The following is a 26,440-nucleotide window of genomic DNA, read 5'->3' on the forward strand; positions in this document are numbered from 1 at the left end:
CTCACGTGGGCTACGGAGAGCGTGATCACAGTCATCCAGAACAGCTGATGCTCTCATGCATGCCTCAGTGTTGCTTGCTTCGAAGCCAGCATAGAAGTGATTTAGCTCGTCTGGTAGGCTCGTGTCACTGGGCAGCTCACAGCTGCGCTTCCCTTTGTAGTCTGTAATAGTTTGCAAGCCCTGCCACATAAGACGAGCGTCGGAGCTGGTGTAGTATGATTCAATCTTAGTCCTGTATTGACGCTTTGCCTGTTTGATGGTCGTCGCAGGGCATAGCAGGATTTCTTGTAAGCTTCCGGGTTAGAGTCCAGCACCTTGAAAGCGGTAGCTCTACCCTTTAGCTCAGTGCAAATGTTGCCTGTAATCCATGGCTTCTAGTTGGGGTATGTACATACAGTCACTGTGGAGACGACGTTCTCGATGCAATTATTGAGAAAGTTAGTGACTGATGTGGTGTGCTCCTCAATGCCATCGGAAGAATCCCGGAACATGTTCCAGTCTGTGATAGCAAAACAGTCCTGTAGTTTAGCATCTGCTTCATTATAGACCGTGTCACTGGTGCTTCCTGCTTTAATTTTTGCTTGCAAGTAGGAATCAGGAGGATAGAGTTGTCGTCAGATTTACCAAAATGGAGGGCGAGGGAGAGCTTTGTACGCGTCTCTGTGTGTGGAGTACAGTTGAACTAGAATATTTTCCTCTCTGGTTGCACATTTAACATGTTGATGGAAATTTGGTAGAACTGATTTATGTTTCCCTGCATTAAAGTCTCCGACCAGTAGGAGCATTGCCTCTGTTTGAGGGGTTTCCTGTTTGCTTATTTCCTTATACAGCTGACTGACTGTGGTCTTAATGTCAGCATCTGCCCCCCCCCCTTGGGCTGTGCCGTGGTGGAGATCTTTGTGGGCTATACTCAGCCCTGTCTCAGGATGGTAAGTTGGTGGTTGAAGATATCCCTCTAGTGGTGTGGGGGCTGTGCTTTGGCAAAGTGGGTGGGGTTATATCCTTCCTGTTTGGCCCTGTCCGGGGGTGTCCTCGGATGGGGCCACAGTGTCTCCTGTCCCCTCTTGTCTCAGCCTCCAGTATTTATGCTGTAGTAGTTTGTGTCGGGGGGCTAGGGTCAGTTTGTTATATCTGGAGTACTTCTCCTGTCCTAGTCGGTGTCCTGTGTGAATCTAAGTGTGCGTTCTCTAATTCTCTCCTTTCTTTCTCTCTCTCGGAGGACCTGAGGACTACCTGACATGATGACTCCTTGCTGTCCCCAGTCCACCTGGCCATGCTGCTGCTCCAGTTTCAACTGACCTGAGCCCTAGGACCATGCCCCAGGACTACCTGACATGATGACTCCTTGCTGTCCCCAGTCCACCTGGCCATGCTGCTGCTCCAGTTTCAATTGTTCTGCCTTACTATTATTCGACCATGCTGGTCATTTATGAACATTTAACATCTTGGTCATGTTCTGTTATAATCTCCACCCGGCACAGCCAGAAGAGGACGGGCCACCCCACATATGCTCTCTCTAATTCTCTCTTTCTTTCTCTCTCTCGGAGGACCTGAGCCCTAGGACCGTGCCCCAGGACTACCTGACATGATGACTCCTTGCTGTCCCCGGTCCACCTGACTGTGCTGCTGCTCCAGTTTCAACTGTTCTGCCTTGTTATTATTCGACCATGCTGGTCATTTATGAACATTTGAACATCTTGACCATGTTCTGTTATAATCTCCACCCGGCACAGCCAGAAGAGGACTGGCCACCCCACATAGCCTGGTTCCTCTCTAGGTTTCTTCCTAGGTTTTGGCCTTTCTAGGGAGTTTTTCCTAGCCACTGTGCTTCTACACCTGCATTGCTTGCTGTTTGGGGTTTTAGGCTGGGTTTCTGTACAGCACTTTGAGATATCAGCTGATGTACGAAGGGCTATATAAATCAATTTGATTTGATTTGATCTGTCTGTGGTGGTAAATAAACAGCCACAAAAAGTATAGCTGAAAATTCTCTAGGCAAGTAGTGTGGCCTGCAATTTATCACAATATACTCTACTTCAGGCGAGCAAAATCTAGAGACTTCCTTATATTTTGTGCACCAGTTGCTGTTTACAAATATGCAGAGACCTCCCCCCCTCTCGTCGTCTTAACGGAGTGTACTTGTTACTGTCAGTGTCCTGAAAGCTGAATTTCACTCATGGACACTGCGACGCAAATCCTGTACACATTTCCCCACTTCTAAAATGTGCATAAACACTATTATTAAACAGGAAAATGATAAAAACATCATGTTACTGGAGTCCCTCACCTGATAGAATATATGGAAGCTCCTCTCTCCAGGATTCCTCATGACGACGCGTGATTTCTCCAACAGGAAGTTGGAGATTTTCCCTCCATCTGGCTCACCGCCGGAGCTGAACTGGATCTCAAAGTATTTCCCCTGAAGGAGGAGAGTGTGGCGCTTTAGTATCAGCGAAGGCCTTGCTAAAGCTAAAACCCAGACAACACAGAGCAGGAAATAACAACCATCACATGAGTTGTACTTCGGGTGCACACCTGCAGCCCAGTGGTGTGTGTGTACTAAGGCTTGAACCCTTTCTCACTCTCCCTTTCCTTCTTTCCTCCAGACAGGTCTGTCCTCTGTAATGTCTATCCCATTCCCAACCAGTCTGAAGCCCCAGAGTGCACTGAGACACTATTCATACAGGGAGACTTCCTCAACCATTTCTCAGACCATGAGTCAAACATAATTTACTTTCCCCAAACTAAACCAGGAAAACTAAGAACAGAGACAATACTGCCTTGTCTGTCAACCTGAATACAATACTTACCACTAAGCTCTGTTGTGAATGCTATAAGTGGGTAAACTGGCTTTAGAGGACACTAAAGTCTGCCTTTAAAACCACTCTCCAAGCGAACTGTCTTTAAAGTATAGTATGTTTTTCTTCTATGTGCATCTTTACTGGCAGTGGAGTGCCCACTCTTTCTGGACAGTGTGTCCCCACAGCCCTGGTAAACCAGGCCACACGAGGCTAGCAGCCCCAGCCAAGAGGAGACGGGAGAAGGCAGTAACACAGCTTATAAAAAGAGGAGCACACTAATTCACTATCTCCTTTTTTTCTCTTCTCTATTTGCACTGGACGTCCTTGTGTTCGCTTTGGTTCCAGAAACAACCACGAAGCAGCTTCAAATCATTCCAGGGCAAAACACAGTGCCAACCATATGATGTTAGGCCCCATTCCGGTAATCATTATTATTTCTTTTTTAAAGAGAGATTTGGAAAGACGTGGGACCCTTACAAATCTGCTGGAGTTGTTGTTCCTCACTGTCTTGGCGTTCCCGAAGGCCTCCAGGAGGGGGTTGGACTGGAGGATGATGTCTTTGACGTGCTGTGAGGGAGCAGACAGACAGTAGGCTCGTTTTAGTGACTGACAGGTAGGGTATAGAGACAGTGGGTAGGGAGACACTACTACACTCTGCAGTGATGCACATCCCTGCTGGCAGGTCAACATGCACAGTCTCTGGAAGTTTCCACCGTCGCTCCGCTCTCATAGCGTCTGGAGCACATTATCTTTCCCATCTGCATATCAGGAGCCCATGAGTTTTAAAATCAGCACAGCGTCGTGGAGGCCGAACTATTATCCTCTCTATTATTCAATGTGAAATGGTAGCATTTCTTTGAATCCTTTTGCGTCCCTGAGCTATTTTCCTCTATGAAGAAAAAAACTTTAGTGGCATGGCGGTTCGGGTGTAACAGATTTTTGAACTTACCCCAGGGCTCAGTTAAACCTTTACATACAGTTGAAGTCGGAGGTCAACATAAGAGTTTTAATGACCCCAACCAAAGTGTATTTCACCACTCCACAAATTTCTTGTTAACAAACTATAGTTTTGGCAAGTTGGTTAGAACATCTACTTTGTGCATGACAAGCAATTTTTCCAACAATTGTTAAGACAGATTTTTTCACTGTATCACTATACCAGTGGGTCAGAAGTTCACATACACTAAGTTGACTGTGCCTTTAAACAGCTTGGAAAATTCCAGAAAATTATGTCATGGCTTTCGAAGCTTCTAATAGGCTAATTGACATCATTTGAGTCAATTGGAGGTGTACCTGTGGATGTATTTCAAGGCCTACCTTCAAAATCAGTGCCTCTTTGCTTGACATCATGGAAAAATTAAAAGAAATCAGCCAGGTCCTCAGAAAAAAAATTGTAGACCTCCACAAGTCTGGTTCATCCTTGGGAGCAATTTCCAAACGCCTGAAGGTACCACGTTCTTCTGTACAAACAATAGTACGCAAGTATAAACACCATGGGACCATGCAGCCGTCATACCGCTCAGGAAGGAGACACGTTCTGTCTCCGAGAAATGAATGTATTTTGGTGCAAAAAGTGCAAATCAACCCTAGAACAACAGCAAAGGACCTTGTGAAGATGCTGGAGGAAACAGGTACAAACATATCTATATCCACAGTAAAACGAGTATCGACATAACCTGAAAGGCCGCTCAGCAAGGAAGAAGACACTTCTCCAAAACCGCCATAAAACAGCCAGACTACGGTTTGCAACTGCACATGGGGACAAAGAACGTACTTTTTGGAAAAATGTCCTCTGGTTTGATGAAACAAGTGTTGGAAGGTTGTGGAAGGCTAAACAATTTAAAGGCAATGCTAAACATTTGACCCTCTTATCCAGAGTTAAACATTCATTTGACATCCAGTGGGACAATGCATCTAAAACTTAGGGGGTGGGGTGAGAGGGATTACATTCCTTAAAGAGGTACTAATTGAGTGCATTTGTAAACTTTTACTAATTGACCCACTGGGAATGTGATGAAAGAAATAAAAACTGAAATGAATCATTCTCCTACTATTATTCTGACATTTCATATCCTTAAAGTAAAGTGGTGATCCTAACTGACCTAAGATAAGACAGGGACATTTTACTCGGATTAAATGTCAGTATTTGTGAAAAACTGACTTTAAATGTATTTGACTAAGGTGTATGTTAAATTCCAACTTCAAGTGTATGGAACTAATCAAACTGCTCTGTGAGTGCCAACTGAGACTTCAAAACACATACAATTCCCAGGTTAAAAACACATGCTGTATCTTTCACTCACATCAATTTGCATGCATATGATTCAGCGGCATGGTAATCTGATATCAGTCAGAAACCCATACAGGGTGAGGATAATCAGATACAACAACTCTGCTGTTCAGTCTGTCTGTTTGAGTAGACAGGGGGAGTGAAGTGACAGTCACTCACAAACCCTTACACCCCCCCCACATACACAAAGCACGCCTTCCACAAGCACATGCACACAGGACTTGGGGAGACCATGTGAATGAGACATGTGGACAGAGGGATTGACAAAGCTCAATTAGGCAGGAAGGGTATTGAGAGAGGTAGGGGGTTTCCAACACAATGGAGACCTTATTCAATAAAACAATAGAAATTCCAAGGGCAATGTTTGTAATATACTACATAGACCGCACATATTTATTTTAAATACATTCTTCAACAAAAGTTACAAGCACACTTTTTAATACATCTTGAAATGATTTAAAAGATGCAAGGTACATAAGACTCATAGCCAGTAACAATGCAGAACCATGTACGGTACATTCAAAAAGTATTCAGAATAAGACTCATAGCCAGTAACAATGCAGAACCATGTACGGTACATTCAAAAAGTATTCAGAACCCTTACTTTTTCCCCATTTTGTTACATTATTCTAAAATGGATTAAATCATTTTAGAATTAAAAAACAGAAATACCTCATTTACATAAGTATTCAGACCTATTGCTATGATACTCCAAATTGAGTTCAGGTGCATCCTGTTTCCATTGATCATCCTTGAGATGTTTCTACAACTTATTTGGAGTCCACCTGTGGTAAATTCAAATGATTGGACATGATTTGGAAAGGCACACACCTGTCTATATAAGGTCCCACAGTTGACAGTGCATGTCAGAGAAAAAAACAAGCCCTGATGTCACAAAGGAATTGCCCGTAGAGCCCCGAGACACGATTTTGTCGAGGCACAGATCCGGGGAAGGTTACCTAAAAAGATTCTGCAGCATTGAAGCTCCAAGAACACCGTGGCCTCCATCATTCTTAAATGAAAGAAGTTTGGAACCACCAAGACTCTTCCTAGAGCTGGCTGCACGGCCAAACTGAGCAATCAGGGGAGAAGGGCCTTGGTCAAGGAGGTGACCAAGAGCCCAATGGTCACTCTGACAGAGCTCCAGAGTTCCTCTGTGGAGATGGGAGAACCTTACAGAAGGACAACCATCTCTGAAGCCCTCCACCAATCAGGCTTTTATGGTAGTGGCCAGATGGAAGCCACTCCTCAGTAAAAAGCACATGACAGTCTGCTTGGAGTTTGCTAAAAGGCACCAAAAGGACTCTCAGACCATGAGAAACAAGATTCTCTGGTCCGATGAAACCAAGATGGAACTCTTTGGCTTGAATGCCAAGCCTCACTTCTGGAGGAAACCATGCATCGCTCATCACCTGGCCACTATGATCCCTATGGTGAAGCATGGTGGTGGCAACATCATGCCGTGGGCATGTTTTTCAGCAGCTAGGACTGGGAGACGAGTCAGGGTCGAGGGAAAGATTAACGGAGCAAAGTGCTGAGAGATCCTTGATGAAAACCTGCTCCAGAGCACTCAGGACCTCAGACTGAAGGCGAAGGTTCACCTTCCAACAGGACAACGACACTAAGCACACAGCCAAGACAATGCAGGAGTGGCTTCGGGACAAGCCTCGGAATGTCCTTGAGTGGCTCAGCCAGAGACCGATCGAACATCTCTGGCGAGACCTGAAAATAGCCATGCAGCGACGCTTCCCTTCCAACTTGACAGAGCTTTAGAGGGTCTGCAGAGAAGAATGGGAGAAACACCCAAGGGATAACAGGTGTACCAAGCTTGTAGCGTCATACTCGCTGTCAAAGGTTTTTCAACAAAGTACTGAGTAAAGGTTCTGAATACTTATGCAAATGTATATGTTTTTTTACTTGTAATACATTTGCAAAAAAATCAAGAAACCTGTTTTTGTTTTGTCATTATGTGGTATTATGTAGATGAGAAAAACAAACAATTTAATCCATTTCAGAAAAAGGCTGTAATGTAACAAAATGTTTGAATATTTTCTGAATGCGTAATTAGTCATACACCCTTTCCCACATGACTCAGAGTGTGATAGCTAACATTAGCTTTGAACTTGAAACCTTGACTAAAGTACAATTCCAGGGTGGAAAAAGCACTATACTAATCAGACTGAAAAAATGACTACCATCACAATTGCGTCTGAGTGGAAGCATCTTGTGATCCAGTTTATATTCCTACAGACTGGAAATTCCAAGCCCTTTTGAGTGGGCCAATAATACCAGGGAGACTGGTGGAGAGGGGTGGCTTGTGGACAGGACATCTGCTGAGTAGTGTAGGGGCCAGATGGCTGCTGGGGGGTTGGGAACGAGGGTATTTGGAGGTTGGATGGGCTGCTGATGGACTGATAATGATAAATGGGAGATTGGAGGGAGGGATGGCAGGAGATTTGGGTGGTGCGGAAACGGGAGGTTTAGACAGGAAACAGCAACCGGTCATTAGGATGGACTGGCGTCATAAGGTACATTGTAAATGACAGTGGATGTGTGTGTGATCGTCTGAGATTAATCACATTTTCACAACTGTAGTTGAGCTGTGTTTCACAGTGTAAAATGAAAGTAGCTTCTCTGGGCTCACCTGCACTTTGGGTCCTCCTCCAGATACTCTGGAGATGTAGCCCATGATGTATTTGGCTGCTACAGTCTTCCCTGCACCACTCTCTCCACTGAAACACAGAGTAGAGAGGTTAGAACGGTCCATATAACATGGCAGTCCTCTGAAACACAAGGTACAATTCAAGGATGCCCACGTTGTTAGTTAAAGGCTGTCTGTAACCAGATGCTGTAATTACTCTGCTTGCCTTGCTATTCAAGAGGACGTCCCTCTTAGCAACACACAGTTCTGGAAATAACAAGTAAATGAGAGTATACACTTTCTCTGTGGAAATTCAACTGAACCCCGAAGCTGAAAAAGCAGCTGTAGATGTATGGTACCAGACAGTTGCATGTTAAATAACACTCCATGAAAATCTCCTCTAAGCCTGGTTTTAAGAGGGTCAGTAGGGGTTCACCCAAATGCTCCTTTATTGTCTCTTCTTATCCCCAATTAGCATGAAGGTGGCCTACTATTGAAGGAGGGGATTTCTCAATTTGACCCATGGCTCTTTTCTCTTCTCTTCAATGTGCGATGTAGGAACAGAAGTTGAGCCAGTCAAAATGCTCTTCCTCCAATTCTCCCAGCTGAGCCAAACCCTTCACTTCAAATAAACTTTTTTCAAACATCCAGAATTACCAGGTGAAACACCATCTCTGGACTTCCTGTCCACAGAGACTCCACTTCCTATGTTCACTCAGCTCTCCTTCTCTGTGGTTTATACCAACCAACATCAGACTCATCTCAGCAGTAAACCTCCCACTCTAGAAGGGGCTAATAACACGAATCCTGTTTTGTCACATTTGCCCAGTTTCTTTTCTTCCTTCTCTTTCCTCAACCTCTCCTTGTATTTTTCCTCCTGTCCTTTCACTTCACCAGGGTCATACTTATTTAGACATATGTGGTTTGGCAGTGGATGACAGGAGTCTGTTTTTTTATTTCATTTCTGAAGGGGAGTCATGTCGGTAATGCCCTTCTGAGATGACCCAGCTGCAGACCGTTAGAGGAAGCCATAAGAAGTCATCAAAGCAACTCTATATGCTTATTCATCTCACTAAGGCCGATACTGGACTCTGGACCTCTATAGTATTCAGTCTAGCTTGTTACACAGCTATTCAAAACAACTATAACAGTTCTAGATATAGTGGTCACTACAATGCACTCAAAAACAGTCAGTGACTGACTAGTGACCAAATGTGATTCAATGTTCCCTCTAATCTTTGCCAATAAGCATTTGTAGGACCTTCACCCTTAAGAGAACCCATCTGCACACGTGGACTTATGGGCATGTTCTTTTCAGCTGGAGCAGGCTAGGGGCTGGAGTTTGAATCACATCCTATTTTTACCCCCCTGAGGGGTGTGCCCATTGTTGTAATTACACAGCACGTAGATGCTTAACACATTGTTGACTGCCTCTCCCATTTATTGGCCAAACAAGGACAGAAGGAGAGTCATGTCGTTATAGACAGCTTACTGTATAGTCCTACATTCAGCACTGAATCACTGGGCTCACTCACAGCTCAGCTTGACAAAGAAAGGACCTGAAGTGATCATTACAGACGTCAGCTATGAGTGAAACGGAATGCATGCTGAGTAGAATGTGGAACGATGGATACCAGTTACGGCAGATTTGTATGATTTGGCACATTGTGTTCCCAAGCCACGACTGACTCACAGAGACAGAGACAGAGACAGAGACAGAGACAGAGACAGAGACAGAGACAGAGACAGAGACAGAGACAGAGACAGACACAGACACAGACACAGACACAGAGACAGAGACAGACACAGACACAGACACAGACACAGACACAGACGACACACAGTGTGACTGAAGTCTGGCTTCATTTCAACTTGTTGGATAGCATAATTTCCTGCAACTGAAGGGTCCTTCCATTAACAGTGACAAAAAACGTAGATGGATTCTCCATTTCCCATGTCATTGTTTCATGGAAAGCCTTTCATATCAATGGGGGAGAAAATAACCTTCCCTACAGAACTAATAAGCAGAAGAAAACTTATATGAACAGAGGGTAGAATATAGTGTGTCAGACACTACATTTCAGGCCACCCTTTCCCGGGATAGAGCTGTAAACTCATTGGCCAGAGTCTTGGTAAAGAAGGACGGCAAAAACTGTGCACAACACAAATGGTGCCATGTGATTTGAAATATTGCAGCATCAGTGTTGTAGAAGCGCAAGCACTTCTATATTTCATATGGCATCATGTGTTTTAACCACTCAGGGAGATAGTTAATACATTTATAACTATTGTATGATAACTCTACATCTTTATTGCCCTTTGTAACTTAGCTTTCCTCTCCCAAGAATTTGAGTGCAGAAAAATCAGTGAAGTCAGACATTGACAAATAGCCCAGTCAACACCACTTGACCACGTCAGATGACTCATGTCATGTTGAATGACTTCTTTAATAAGTGGGAGAGAAAAAAGGTCCAACACAGTACAGTGCTGACCACACTGCCTGGACAGCAATTTCATGGAGGGCTTTGTTTGCTGACCTGGTGCATCACAAATCCACTTCCATTCCTTTTATGTGGGTATCTGTACTGGCAGCTGTCTAAACAACGGGAGGAAAGTGCTGAACCAGGAGACATTCGCCATGAGGTAAGCACTACAGTAACTGTCCGGGCCCCGGGCCTCAGGTGACTGGCCCACAACATAAAGCCTCAACTATGAGACAACACTTTTCCCTTGGGAGGCCTCCTCCCATGGGAACCAATTGTACAGTCATGTTACCCACTATAGGCTTCACAACACTAGGGAAGGATCTCTGGACTACCACTGTGACCAAACACATTTTAATGGCCAGTTAGGCCATTTTACATTTCCTTCTTGACCACTGCTTGGTAAGACCGACTTTGGTTTGGTTCAATCATATTGCTTTCAAATGTCAAGTATTTTCAGCTGAGCGGTCTAAAGAGGAAAGGAAGCTGTATTTGGGTCAAAGAGTCCAGAACTTTTTCTCTGTGATCATCTGTCTGTCTGAGGCGAATAATCCGTATCCGAGTGTAATATACAGCATACTCCCAAATGTGTTAATTGTCACTACTCATCCGCTCTCAATCCATAACAGCAGAGGAACAGTCCCTTCCTGTGCCGTGAGAGAAGACTCATGCATGAGCAACAAAGTACTATGCAGGTGCAATTCCTGTTTTATAAAAGCAGGAAGCTAATGCATAAATAGACACTGTGTTTTGTTTTCATTCTACATCCTGAGAAATGTTTTTAAAATCAACCATTTGCCACAAGAAAAGAGCCTTGAGGCCATATATTTAGACTTGGTGTATTTTCCCAGTGTGCCTTTCCCAGCAGGCTGTGATATGAGGAGGGTGGACTGGTTACGACTGGTTGAAGAACCCAGACTGAGCAGGGCACTGTCAGTCACCAGCACTCCTCCCAGTCAGGTGGTGGATCCTGTTGAGTCTGTTGGTTCCCTTCCCATCTATTATCATCACATTCAACAGTAGCACTCTTCCACCCGTGTCACCATGCAGTCTCCTCATATGCCTCCCCACCTCTCGACTTCTGCCTCATTCACAGGCATTTCCCACATACCAGCTCTGTTGTTATGGTTGTCAGTTGTCACCCTTTCTCCCCACACAAACACTGAAAGGGAGGGGAGGTGCCCGAGACATAATAACGAGAAAAGCAGGCAGGCAGACTCACCTGATGATGACACACTGGTTCTCCCTGTCGATCATCATGTTTCTGTACATGTTGTCTGCCAGGGCGTAGATGTGAGGAGGGTTCTCATACTGGGCCTGGGGATTCAACAGAGATTATGATCTAAGAATATCTCGTTAAAAAAAAAAACTGGGTGGGTCCAATTTCTTGGTCCTAAGTGGAAAACTGACTGTAAAGGCAAGACCGTAAAGAATTAGGAGTAATTCATGTAATGAAGTAATAACGTCAGAGGGCTAACTGTTTTTATCAAGCATAGTTAACGTCCGATTTGGCAGCCAAGGCCACTTCCAGTATGCTGGCCACAAACACTTTAAACAGGCTGTACTGAAGGTATTGCCAGGCCTTTTCAACAGGCACGTTTCTAAATCTGCTCCAACGGAGAGGTGCTGCTGGAAAAGGTATTCGAAGCACACCTAACCCAGTTCATTTAAAACTTTGTTCTTTCTACTGATAACATCATCTTAAAAACATTACTTATCTGAACTTTTCCAAGTATGAGGTGACATTGTGCAAACAATTAGGATACAAGTTGAATACATTGATAGCAGAGTTTTATTTTTACCCAAATAGAAAAACCTATTGGTAGCCTGTCTCATAGTCTCATACTCCTGTCTAAAGAGAAAAACCTATTGGTACCCTGTCTCATAGTCTCATACTCCTGTCTAAAGAGAAAAACCTATTGGTACCCTGTCTCATAGTCTCATACTCCTGTCTAAAGAGAAAACCTATTGGTACCCTGTCTCATAGTCTCATACTCCTGTCTAAAGAGAAAAACCTATTGGTACCCTGTCTCATAGTCTCATACTCCTGTCTAAAGAGAAAAACCTATTGGTACCCTGTCTCATAGTCTCATACTCCTGTCTAAAGAGAAAAACCTATTGGTACCCTGTCTCATAGTATCATACTCCTGTCTAAAGAGAAAAACCTATTGGTACCCTGTCTCATAGTCTCATACTCCTGTCTAAAGAGAAAAACCTATTGGTACCCTGTCTCATAGTCTCATACTCCTGTCTAAAGAGAAAAACCTATTGGTACCCTGTCTCATAGTCTCATACTCCTGTCTAAAGAGAAAAACCTATTGGTACCCTGTCTCATAGTCTCATACTCCTGTCTAAAGAGAAAAACCTATTGGTACCCTGTCTCATAGTCTCATACTCCTGTCTAAAGAGAAAAACCTATTGGTACCCTGTCTCATAGTCTCATACTCCTGTCTAAAGAGAAAAACCTATTGGTACCCTGTCTCATAGTCTCATACTCCTGTCTAAAGAGAAAAACCTATTGGTACCCTGTCTCATAGTCTCATACTCCTGTCTAAAGAGAAAAACCTATTGGTACCCTGTCTCATAGTCTCATACTCCTGTCTAAAGAGAAAAACCTATTGGTACCCTGTCTCATAGTCTCATACTCCTGTCTAAAGAGAAAAACCTATTGGTACCCTGTCTCATAGTCTCATACTCCTGTCTAAAGAGAAAAACCTATTGGTACCCTGTCTCATAGTCTCATACTCCTGTCTAAAGAGAAAAACCTATTGGTACCCTGTCTCATAGTCTCATACTCCTGTCTAAAGAGAAAAGGCTGCTCACCGCGCCCTGATACATCTCCACTTCCTTGTCCCCAAAATATGGCATCTGCTTGAACGGGTTAACAGAGATGAGCACAGGGCCAATGTAAGTCTGTAGAGGTTAAGGATCATACTAACATGTGTACCAGTAATAAACAACCGTTCAGGTCCCTGTGACTCACATGGTCAAAAGTAAAAAAACAACACTAAAAATTCCAAGAGCTCACTAGTTATCTGCATCGAGCACCAATGACAACCCTCCCCTCATTTTACTCTTTAAGACAATGCGGTTTCAGAACATATTTATAAATCTTGACGTAGTCCCTCTTGAAGAAAAATGACCTAACTGTGAGTAATTGGGTCCATGATGTCATTGCAATGTGCATCTGTGTGGTAGCACTGAAGTGTGTGGTGATTGGACCCAAGCCTTGTAAAGACAGTGTTCACACAACAGAGTGAACAGCCCAGCAGTGTAGTGATGTGAGGTTTAGGCCCTGTAGCCCAAAGCAGCTCCCGGCACAGAAAGCTGGTATTGAGGACGCCCTGCAGTGACCCCAGCCCCAGTACGCCACTGGCTGGAACACTCTGTGTTGATGCTATTTTCTGACCACAATCAGAGGATTGAGTTTTCAATCTAAAATGGCCAGCATCCGCTCAACTCTATAATCCTAAAGACTGCCAGGACACAGATGAGGTTTTAATTAATGAGCTCCTTCGAGAACTTTCAACATTTTCCATCAAAAGGGTCATTCAGAGACCCAAACATTTCAACACTACTTGGATACATTATATGGGCACAAGAACAAAACTTTAAACCTCAATATATTATTGAGGTCTGTAAGAGTGAAGCTGAATACTCTTCTTAGGGATTGTATAGGCCTATAGGCCTGGGGCATTTACAGATCTGGCCCGGAATGCTCTCAGCACAGCCAAACAAAACAATTACTGTTGTAGGAAAGTAGCTGCACTGCTCACATTCACCATGCATTTCTCAGCAACCCTTCCCCCAACCTCTTTCCATATTGCTGCATGGTGAGATTAAACCAGAGTAAACCTGATTACGATCCATTCCAGCCTGGAGGTGAAGGAAGCTGAAGTCAGGGGTCCAGATAGGGGCGCAAAGAGGCCCGTCTCCCCCTCGCCACTGGCGATACATGGTGGGGGTAGCCCAGTGTCTGGAGCCTCAAACACTAGATCATTAATCTGAGTTATTACAGCACTGGGAATGGTCACTCAGCTATTCTGGGAACAGTGGGAGTGTGTCTACGGCAGGGCTTAGCCATTCTTCATCGAGGTGTGAACGGTGTGTGAATGTGAAGGATACAAAGATGTAGTCGTCCATGTATCTCTTCTTGAGGTTGTCCACAATGGCGTCCTCGTTGATCTTGGAGAGGAGCACCATGTCGTCCACTCCACTCTGCTTGACATTGTGGCTCTGCCAGTGGTACCGGTAGTGGCCCCGGCTCCCCTGGAACACACAGAATACAATACACATCTGTTAGTGCCTTCAGACTGCTTGCAGCCACATCAAACTATAAAAGGACAGAATAATATCTAGGCTAGGAGTTTTTCCTGACCGCGTGACCTGACCAGTGGAAAAAAAACGATGGCCCTATAGTCTCATAGAAACTTCATTATCAGAAGCATACCTTTACCTAGGACTGAAATCATCACATTTGGTGAGAGTACTGGAATAGGCGGCCAAAACGTTTAGCAGAAAACTGTCCAACAACTGAAATTAACTTGGGCTTCCCCCTGAGTAACTCATTTTCATCCATGCAAAGTTTTGATATATATATATATAAAACTTCTAATAGGTGCAAGGTCAAGATTCCCAAAAGTGCCTTGTGTGTTTTTGGCTCTTTGATGTTGTGTTCTGACTGCTGTCAGACCTTTCCCTTTACCTCCCTCCCCCTCTCTTCCTCTTCCTCTTCTACCTCTGTTCCAGTTGGATTTTTTTTTCCTGAGAGCAGGTCTCCAGAAAGCTTAGGCCATTCATCATGTGAGTCAATGTCATCTGGCTACTGAGGAAAGGATTACAATGTGCTGTGAGGAGTGAGTCTTATTCTCCTGGATGGAGAACCAATCAAAGCCACAGACCAGATCCAGAACATTAGTCAACACTGGACACATCTCAATGCCATTTAACACATTGTTTGCCTCCTGATTCCACTGAGAAAGAGCATTTTAAATCCTTCCTATTCTATTTTACCTTTGAACTGGAGGGCAGCTTTATATACGGCTGAACGATTTGTATTTCTACGCCCGTTTTCTCTTCCTGGTTCTGGAATGCTATGTTTCAACTTTTGAAGTGGTTCAGATTGGAAAGGGCTGGTGCATAGATTAGATGGCAGCAACACTTACATATTTCAGATTCCATAGGCTACAACAGACTGCATGGTGCAATGTGACAATCACTTGTTAAATGTCAATTTGAGGTTAAAGACAAAAAGTACAGTTGCACTAAGATGTACTTTCTCTACCAAAGCAACACAGAGCAAAACCATGGTGACATTACAGTAATATAAAGTAACACCACAGTAGATTTAATACACCAATGGAAAGCCATGGTAACTTTCAATAATTGACTTGTACAAAGTCAAACAGAGAGACTGCTCAAATGAACCCTTAACGTTGGCTCAATTTATTTTTACACCAACAAAATAAATACCACAACCTCTCTTTACAGACTCTCTTAGCATGGAACATAGTGAGTAATGTTAATAGCTTCTCAGACTATTTCTATGTGCATTTTCACTCAGGAGCCAAGACATAAATTACTGCTCCATTAATTTTCCCAGACGGTTCCCATTATCATGTTTTACTACTTTTTTTTAAACAGAAGAAGAAAAGGCTGATTTGGCTTCTCTTTGGCGCGCTAAGCAGGGTGCATTACATGTGATTCCATACCCTGGGAGCTCATAAACACCTCGCTGGAGATGATGTGCGAATGAAAAGAATATTGATGGGACACTGGGAAATTGGTGTCTCAGGAATTTGAAGATAAACAGTGCATTCAGAAAGTATTCAGACCCCTTCCCCTTTTCCACATTTTGTTATGTTACAGCCTTATTCTAAAATAGATTAAATCATGTTTTAATATTAGGTGAAATAGACTCACCCGCCAATGCCTAAATCTACCCGCATTTGGCACGTGGCAGGTGTTAGTTTTAATCCCTGCTTCCAAGTGAAGGTAAACGTTTGGTTTTATTAATTTATTATCACGAGGCCCACCGGTGTAACTGCTTGCTGACTGTACTGCATGATTATTAACATGTTAGTTCTAGTAGCTATGTTGACTATGACGTTAGCGAATATGGTGACAATGATGTAGGCTGTGTGTAGCGATTATGATATGAAGGTTGGGCTTAGAAAGATTTTTTTCACCTAGCCACAGACAGCTGATTTGTTTTACTGCATTTCCATGTTTGAGTACATCACAATCAAAGTATGTGAGTCCGTCTGAGTAAGGGTGAGTCAGACTCTTGATAAAGCATGAGCCAAGTCAGAGGATCACAGAGCCCTTTACACAGGAGAAACAGTCCAGTCTTCCAGGCAGCGATCCTAAACATTGAGAAAAAAAAGGACTAGTTGATCAATAACAATGAATGTCATATTATACTGAGCTTCTCTGTTATATTTCCATACTCATCTGAAATCCAACACATCAGCTTCATCTCATTGTCATGCTCTAATGCAGTAGCAATGACATTAACTGCATTGAGCTTGGAATCTACTACAGATGTCGCAGTTGAGCCCACCACAAATACGCATAAAAACAGCCCAGATCTATAGCACAACCCCAGGCAAATCCTACACCATATATGCTGTAGGACACAACCCTACATCCACACATGAAAATGAAGTACCACCCTAAGCTATTTAGAGTGCTATATTTATCCTGTTACTGCTTTGTTGGGAATGATAATGTTCTACTTGAAGAGGGAGAGGACATAAGCCGGAAACACAGGAGCCAAAAGTTCAGGGTATTTTCCATGCGGGTTAGAGGAGAACATTGGGTACTTTGAGATGTTTTCAATCATTTGCTAACACACCAATAAAATGGTTTATAAACATTGATCAGAATGTATAATGGCTTATTGATGACAGTGGTTATAAATCCAATCACTGACTGCTTGTTGGATGCTGTGCTATAAACTGCTAATATATGGCTCTGGTTGAAACCTACCTATGTGTTTTGACTGAGATCTAGCCTAGAGCAGGATGCTGTTCTCTCTGGTAAGTGATTCCCCAGGTTAGTGGAAAAGTTGAGGTGAGTCAGTCAGTGCTGGAGGTTGGAGAGCATACAGTCCCTTAAGGGGACAGATGGAACTGGGAGCTACCAATAATATCTGACTTTACTTTGAACACATCTTAACAACCACCTTCTACACACAGACCGCCCTTAGTAACAGCATAATACAGAGCATCAGTCATAACTAATGATCTTTGCTTCTGTACAATTCCAGTCACATATTATGTGTTTCACAGATGTCAAAACAACCTTGATCCCGGGAAGTATGATTGGAACCTCTGTCCAAAGCGATCTAGGATTAACCTGATTCATGACTTGATCCTTCACTCTCTGAAATAACAATCAACTCCTTATAGTCTCCCAGGTTTGGGACCAGACCTTTTCCTTAAAGTTACCCCGACAGCAGTTGAGGAATTTCTGCACCAGCCCCAGATTCATAATGTCAGGCTTTTTTTCATGCAAATACCATTACCATATATGGATAGTGCTGAGCAGAGCTGAGTTCGAGAAATGGCTGGGTTTGATTCAGTACAACAGGCGACACCCCCCCCCCCTTTCCCCACTGTTACTCTGTTCTCCTTTTCCAACCTTGGATTTGACACAGAGCCCACCATGTGTTAAGAAGACCACTTTCTGGTGCTGCACTCTACTATAGAACTGGATCTCTTTCCAGTAACAATCTGGTGGATATTGCTTGGGATGTGGCCAGGATCAGGCTACAAATGTATTTTGTTCATGCAAGGGTTGGATAAGTGCATACATGTACTACCATGTAGTAGTTCAGTTGACCTGATTTCTGAAAGCAGCTCCATTCTGAGTCAGGTTTCCCTTCCCAGAGAAGGATTAGGATTTTATAAATGATTTTTTATTTAATTTAAACAGATTTGAGAAGCTTTGGACAGATGCACATATACTAAGTCTTACAGTATGAAATGCCATCATGCATTTTGTTGATTAAAAAAATCCCCACCCCCCCAAACCTTGAAGAAAATACTCTGATCCTCCACACCACCCACACTATATCTAGCATTGGAAGGCATGATGTCAGTTAGTACTTCCTGTCTCCATGATCCCGGGTCACAGCCAGGTCAGCCATATATCAGCTATGACCTTTGCAGTTGAAACATCCATCTTTGGTGTGTACTAATTGATTCTTGAAGACTGACTTATAAATGCCTCATTGTCACGCCTTGGTCATTGTATTTTGTGTTTTTGTTATATGTTTGGGTAGGCCAGGGTGTGACATGGGTTTATATGTTGTGTTTCGTATTGGGGTTTGTATTATTTGGGATCGCGGCTGATTAGGGGTGTGGTATAGGTTTGGCTGCCTGAGGCGATTCTCAATTAGAGTCAGGTGCTTATCGTTGTCTCTGATTGGGAACCGTATTTAGGCAGCCTGAGTTCGCTTTGTATTTCGTGGGTGTTTGTTCCTGTCTGTGTTGTAGTCACCAGATAGGCTGTAATTAGTTTCACGTTCCGTTCTGTTGTTTTTGTATTTAGTATTCAGTTATTTCATGTACCGCGATTTATTTTCATTAAAGTCATGAGTAACCTACACGCTGCATTTCGGTCCGACTCTCTTCTTTCAACAGACGAACGCCGTTACAGAAACACCCACCTCTCACGGACCGAGCAGCGTGTAAACTGGCAACGACGTAGACAGCTGGAGCAGAAAAAGGAGGACGAATTATTCGGAGAATGGACATGGGAAGACGTGTTGGATGGTAAAGGTTGTTACACTTGGGAGGAGATATTGGCCGGAAGAGATTGTCTCCCATGGGAAAAGGTGGAGGCACTAAGGAGAGTAGAGGCAGCCGGAGATAGGAGCCGACGATACGAGGGAACACGGTTGGCAAGGAAACCTGAAAAGCAGCCCAAAAAAATTATTGGGAGGGGGCTAGAAGGGAGAATAGTTATGCCAGGTAGGAGACCTGCGCAAACTCCCTGTGCTCACCGTTGGGCTAGAGAGACCGGGCAGGCAACGTGTTATGCTATGGAGCGCACGGTGTTTTCAGTGCGGGAGCATAGCCCGGTGCGGCACATACCAGCTCTTCCTATTGACCGGGCTAGAGTGGGCATCGAGCCAGGTAAGCTTGGGCAGGCTCGGTGCTCAAGAGCTCCAGTGCGCCTGCACAGTCCGGTCTATCCAGAGCCACCTCCACACACCAGTCCTCCGGTAGCAGCTCCCCGCACCAGGCTTCCTGTGCGTGTCCTCGATCCAGTACCACCAGTTCCAGCACCACGCACCAGGCCTCCAGTGCGCCTCGCCTGTTCAGCGTAGCCAGCGGTTTTCTCCTCTCCTGCGCTGTCGGAGTCTCCCGCCTGTTTAGCGCAGCCAGCGCTTTTCTCCTCTCCTGCGCTGTCGGAGTCTCCCGCCTGTTTAGCGCAGCCAGCGCTTTTCTCCTCTCCTGCGCTGCCCAGCGCCGCCAGTCTGCCCAGCGCCGCCAGTCTGCCCAGCGCCGCCAGTCTGCCCAGCGCCGCCAGTCTGCCCAGCAGCGCCCAGCCAGTCTGCCTTCAGCGCCGCCAGTCTGCCTTCAGCGCCGCCAGACAACTGCTCTTCCAGCGCCGCCAGACAACCTGCCCAGCAACCTGCTCTTCCAGATCTGCCCAGCGCAACCTGACTCTTCCAGATCCGCCAGACAACCTGACTCTTCAGATCCGCCGACAACCTGACTCTTCCAGATCCGCCAGACAACCTGACTCTTCCAGCGCCGCCAGACAACCTGACTCTTCCAGCGCCGCCAGACAACCTGACTCTTCCAGATCCGCCAGACAACCTGACTCTTCCAGATCCGCCAGACAACCTGACTCTTCCAGATCCGCCAGACAACCTGACTCTTCCAGATCCGCCAGACAACCTGACTCTTCCAGATCCGCCAGACAACCTGACTCTTCCAGATCCGCCAGACAACCTGACTCTTCCAGATCCGCCAGACAACCTGACTCTTCCAGATCCGCCAGACAACCTGACTCTTCCAGATCCGCCAGACAACCTGACTCTTCCAGATCCGCCAGACAACCTGACTCTTCCAGATCCGCCAGACAACCTGACTCTTCCAGATCCGCCAGACAACCTGACTCTTCCAGATCCGCCAGACAACCTGACTCTTCCAGATCCGCCAGACAACCTGACTCTTCCAGATCCGCCAGACAACCTGACTCTTCCAGATCCGCCAGACAACCTGACTCTTCCAGATCCGCCAGACAACCTGACTCTTCCAGATCCGCCAGACAACCTGACTCTTCCAGATCCGCCAGACAACCTGACTCTTCCAGATCCGCCAGACAACCTGACTCTTCCAGATCCGCCAGACAACCTGACTCTTCCAGATCCGCCAGACAACCTGACTCTTCCAGATCCGCCAGACAACCTGACTCTTCCAGATCCGCCAGACAACCTGACTCTTCCAGATCCGCCAGACAACCTGACTCTTCCAGATCCGCCAGACAACCTGACTCTTCCAGATCCGCCAGACAACCTGACTCTTCCAGATCCGCCAGACAACCTGACTCTTCCAGATCCGCCAGACAACCTGACTCTTCCAGATCCGCCAGACAACCTGACTCTTCCAGATCCGCCAGACAACCTGACTCTTCCAGATCCGCCAGACAACCTGACTCTTCCAGATCCGCCAGACAACCTGACTCTTCCAGATCCGCCAGACAACCTGACTCTTCCAGATCCGCAACAGACAACAACTGACTCTTCCAGATCCGCCAGACAACCTGACTCTTCCAGATCCGCCAGACAACCTGACTCTTCCAGATCCGACCTTCCAGACAACCTGACTCTTCCAGATCCGCCAGACAACCTGACTCTTCCAGATCCGCCAGACAACCTGACTCTTCCAGATCCGCCAGACAACCTGACTCTTCCAGATCCGCCAGACAACCTGACTCTTCCAGATCCGCCAGACAACCTGACTCTTCCAGATCCGCCAGACAACCTGACTCTTCCAGATCCGCCAGACAACCTGACTCTTCCAGATCCGCCAGACAACCTGACTCTTCCAGATCCGCCAGACAACCTGACTCTTCCAGATCCGCCAGACAACCTGACTCTTCCAGATCCGCCAGACAACCTGACTCTTCCAGATCCGCCAGACAACCTGACTCTTCCAGATCCGCCAGACAACCTGACTCTTCCAGATCCGCCAGACAACCTGACTCTTCCAGATCCGCCAGACAACCTGACTCTTCCAGATCCGCCAGACAACCTGACTCTTCCAGATCCGCCAGACAACCTGACTCTTCCAGATCCGCCAGACAACCTGACTCTTCCAGATCCGCCAGACAACCTGACTCTTCCAGATCCGCCAGACAACCTGACTCTTCCAGATCAGACAACCTGACTCTTCCAGATCCGCAGACAACCTGACTCTTCCAGATCCGCCAGACAACCTGACTCTTCCAGATCCGCCAGACAACCTGACTCTTCCAGATCCGCCAGACAACCTGACTCTTCCAGATCCGATCCAGACAACCTGACTCTTCCAGATCCGCCAGACAACCTGACTCTTCCAGATCCGCCAGACAACCTGACTCTTCCAGATCCGCCAGACAACCTGACTCTTCCAGATCCCAGATCCAGACAACCTGACTCTTCCAGATCCGCCAGACAACCTGACTCTTCCAGATCCGCAACCTGAGATCAACCTGACTCTTCCAGATCCGCCAGACAACCTGACTCTTCCAGATCCGCCAGACAACCTGACTCTTCCAGATCCGCCAGACAACCTGACTCTTCCAGATCCGACAACAGACAACCCTGACTCTTCCAGATCCGCCAGACAACCTGACTCTTCCAGATCCGCCAGACAACCTGACTCTTCCAGATCCGCCAGACAACCTGACTCTTCCAGATCCGCCAGACAACCTGACTCTTCCAGATCCGCCAGACAACCTGACTCTCCAGATCCAGATCCGATCCAGACAACCTGACTCTTCCAGATCCGCCAGACAACCTGACTCTTCCAGATCCGCCAGACAACCTGACTCTTCCAGATCCGCCAGACAACCTGACTCTTCCAGATCCGCCAGACAACCTGACTCTTCCAGATCCGATCCAGACAACCTGACTCTTCCAGATCCGCCAGACAACCTGACTCTTCCAGATCCGCCAGACAACCTGACTCTTCCAGATCCGCCAGACAACCTGACTCTTCCAGATCCGCCAGACAACCTGACTCTTCCAGATCCGCCAGACAACCTGACTCTTCCAGATCCGCCAGACAACCTGACTCTTCCAGATCCGCCAGACAACCTGACTCTTCCAGATCCGCCAGACAACCTGACAGATCCTGACTCTTCCAGATCCGCCAGACAACCTGACTCTTCCAGATCCGCCAGACAACCTGACTCTTCCAGATCCGCCAGATCCGACAACCTGACTCTTCCAGATCCGCCAGACAACCTGACTCTTCCAGATCCGCCAGACAACCTGACTCTTCCAGATCCGCCAGACAACCTGACTCTTCCAGATCCGCCAGACAACCTGACTCTTCCAGATCCTGACTCTTCCAGACAACCAACCTGACTCTTCCAGATCCGCCAGACAACCTGACTCTTCCAGATCCGCCAGACAACCTGACTCTTCCAGATCCGCCAGACAACCTGACTCTTCCAGATCCGCCAGACAACCTGACTCTTCCAGATCCGCCAGACAACCTGACTCTTCCAGATCCGCCAGACAACCTGACTCTTCCAGATCCGCCAGACAACCTGACTCTTCCAGATCCGCCAGACAACCTGACTCTTCCAGATCCGCCAGACAACCTGACTCTTCCAGATCCGCCAGACAACCTGACTCTTCCAGATCCGCCAGACAACCTGACTCTTCCAGATCCGCCAGACAACCTGACTCTTCCAGATCCGCCAGACAACCTGACTCTTCCAGATCCGCCAGACAACCTGACTCTTCCAGATCCGACAACCTGACCAGACAACCTGACTCTTCCAGATCCGCCAGACAACCTGACTCTTCCAGATCCGCCAGACAACCTGACTCTTCCAGATCCGCCAGACAACCTGACTCTTCCAGATCCGCCAGACAACCTGACTCTTCCAGATCCGCCAGACAACCTGACTCTTCCAGATCCGCCAGACAACCTGACTCTTCCAGATCCGCCAGACAACCTGACTCTTCCAGATCCGCCAGACAACCTGACTCTTCCAGATCCGCCAGACAACCTGACTCTTCCAGATCCGCCAGACAACCTGACTCTTCCAGATCCGCCAGACAACCTGACTCTTCCAGATCCGCCAGACAACCTGACTCTTCCAGATCCGCCAGACAACCTGACTCTTCCAGATCCGCCAGACAACCTGACTCTTCCAGATCCGCCAGACAACCTGACTCTTCCAGATCCGCCAGACAACCTGACTCTTCCAGATCCGCAACCTGACAGACAACCTGACTCTTCCAGATCCGCCAGACAACCTGACTCTTCCAGATCCGCCAGACAACCTGACTCTTCCAGATCCGCCAGACAACCTGACTCTTCCAGATCCGCCAGACAACCTGACTCTTCCAGATCCGCCAGACAACCTGACTCTTCCAGATCCGCCAGCCAGCATCTACCGGAGCCTACAACCTGCCTGGGCTTCCTCTCAATACTGGGCTTCCTCTCAATACTGGGCTTCCTCTCAATACTGGGCTGCTTCGGTCCCGAGCTGCCCCTCTGTCCCGAACTGCCCCTCTGTCCCGAGCTGCCCCTCTGTCCCGAGCTGCCCCTCTGTCCCGAGCTGCCCCTCTGTCCCGAGCTGCCCCTCTGTCCCGAGCTGCCCCTCTGTCCCGAGCTGCCCCTCTGTCCCGAGCTGCCCCTCTGTCCCGAGCTGCCCCTCTGTCCCGAGCTGCCCCTCTGTCCCGAGCTGCCCCTCTGTCCCGAGCTGCCCCTCTGTCCCGAGCTGCCCCTCTTATGTGGGGATCTGGGTGAGGACTATTAGGCCATGGTCGGCGGAGAAGGTGGATTATCCCAGGACGCGAAGGTTGAGGAACTAGGACATTAATGGAGTGGGGTCCATGTCCCGAGCCAGAACCTCCACCATGGACAGACGCCCACCCGGACCCTCCCTATGCTCTTGAGGTGCGTCCGGGAGTCCGCACCTTAGGGGGGGGGGGGTTCTGTCACGCCTTGGTCATTGTATTTTGTGTTTTTGTTATACGTTTGGGTAGGCCAGGGTGTGACATGGGTTTATATGTTGTGTTTCGTATTGGGGTTTGTATTATTTGGGATCGCGGCTGATTAGGGGTGTGGTATAGGTTTGGCTGCCTGAGGAGATTCTCAATTAGAGTCAGGTGCTTATCGTTGTCTCTGATTGGGAACCGTATTTAGGCAGCCTGAGTTCGCTTTGTATTTCGTGGGTGTTTGTTCCTGTCTCTGTGTTGTAGTCACCAGATAGGCTGTAATTAGTTTAACGTTCCGTTCTGTTGTTTTTGTATTTAGTATTCAGTTATTTAATTTACCGCGATTTATTTTCATTAAAGTCATGAGTAACCTACACGCTGCATTTCAGTTCCGACTCTCTTCTTTCAACAGACGAACGCCGTTACACTCATGAGCTTTTAGTTAAACTGTCGTACCCTTTCAGAACCCAGGATATCAGCTTGTTTTACTTCAATGTTTGGAAACAAAGTAAATGTAAACAAACACTGTATAGCCTCAAAACATGGTTAAAACTATAATGTTGAGATCATGGATGTCAACATTATATTTGAGAATGGTTTCTCCAGCCATCTCTCAAGTATTTACTGAAAAAGGGGCGCATTGTTATTATTTCAACTCCGGATTGCCCCTTTAACAGACAAACTAAATAGAACTAAATGAAGGCCAACACTAAGCAGTGCTTCCACCTGGACTCTATCACTGCTCTGGATCAACTGCTGAATCTGCACTTTTAAAAACCACTCATTTCAGAGCAGTGCCAGGAACAGAGTGCTGACAGAGAGTAAACCTTCCACAAGTCAAGAGGAGAAAACAAAGCAATCAAAGAGAGAGGTTGAAAAACCCTGGATGATGATTGAGAATACTGTGGTCTCTCTAATATTAGAGACAGTAGTCTGAACAGTCTGAATCATCATCCGGGGTATTTCAAGATGGGAAAAGAGAAGTAACAATAAGCAGCAGTGTGGGGCTGTTGCCATGCACAGCTACTCCATGGGATGGGATATTCATTAGGGTCACAGAGCACCCTAGACAGCAGCCTCTTCCTCAGCTGGACCATGGTCACCATGGCAGCAACACCCAGGGTCCAGCCAACTTCACCATTGCTCAACACCATGCCAGTAGAAGAGACATCCATGCCAAGCCTAAGAACACTACCCAGACTTGGACTAATAGTTGTCTCGTGTCAATAAGTAAAAACATTTCTGACCCCGTCTGAGTCTCTTAGCCTGGCAGCCATAACTCCCCATTAATAAAAATACCCAGAGCTCAATTCCAGTGGAAACATTCCCCGCTACCAAAGCTCATGGGCATGAACATATGACTTACACCAATTAGTCAATTCAGTGTTGGTCTGAGAGACATTAACACCTGTAAACATGCAGTTTGGTCTATATCTATTAGTTGTAGGTGGTAGACATGAAAATCCAGGCTGCAGTGTTTCTCTCATTCTGCTGTGCAACTTACCCTGAAGTCACCTGCTTAGAAAAGATATATCAACATCAATAATGCAGAGAAAACCACCACTACTCCTTAACTGTCTTAAGTTCTTATACTGTTTATCTGGGCCAGGGCTGACGTACATGTTGAATAAGCTTTTACATAAGACAAGTGAAAAGAGGCCCTATTTTTCAAAGAGTTTGTTACACAATTGTACTAAATCAACTCTAGATAGTAGCTGAGGGTAGTGTGAACTGGAGACAGCTGTAGCCTGCAGGGCAGGGCTAGGTAGGCCTGGGTAGCTGGGTGCCTGTGTCCTCCCCAGGGAGAACAAACAGAGAGGTAAGGAGATGTGTAAGCTGAGACTGGAGGAGAGGTTTCAAAAGAGAGAATCCTCCTATGTACTGAATCCATGGAAACGCATGTGAAATGTCATATTTCACGAGAACACATCTACCGTTTATAAGTCTCCCTTAAATACATGACAATGTTTATGATAAGATTCACTTCTAGCCACACAAAAAAAAAATAATTACATGTAAAATCACATGCTATGGTATAGGGTG

At 46.2% G+C, this 26,440-nt stretch overlaps 1 protein-coding gene across 2 annotated transcripts in view; it reads right to left on the bottom strand.

Annotated features, from left to right (window-relative positions):
• LOC124035730 (unconventional myosin-Ie-like) overlaps positions 1-26,440 on the bottom strand; it is a 70,013-nt gene that overhangs the window by 27,456 nt on the left and 16,117 nt on the right. For both annotated transcript variants that reach the window (XM_046349345.1, XM_046349344.1), the window contains exons 2-7: positions 14,341-14,484; positions 13,039-13,128; positions 11,438-11,532; positions 7,736-7,823; positions 3,279-3,368; positions 2,288-2,419 (exon numbers count right to left, since the gene is read on the bottom strand). In XM_046349345.1, coding sequence (XP_046205301.1) covers positions 2,288-2,419; positions 3,279-3,368; positions 7,736-7,823; positions 11,438-11,532; positions 13,039-13,128; positions 14,341-14,484 — 639 coding nt within the window. The remainder of the gene's footprint in view (positions 1-2,287; positions 2,420-3,278; positions 3,369-7,735; positions 7,824-11,437; positions 11,533-13,038; positions 13,129-14,340; positions 14,485-26,440) is intronic.

Source organism: Oncorhynchus gorbuscha, linkage group LG05, assembly GCF_021184085.1.
Source record: "Oncorhynchus gorbuscha isolate QuinsamMale2020 ecotype Even-year linkage group LG05, OgorEven_v1.0, whole genome shotgun sequence".
In the NCBI taxonomy this organism is placed as follows: Eukaryota; Metazoa; Chordata; class Actinopteri; order Salmoniformes; family Salmonidae; genus Oncorhynchus; species Oncorhynchus gorbuscha.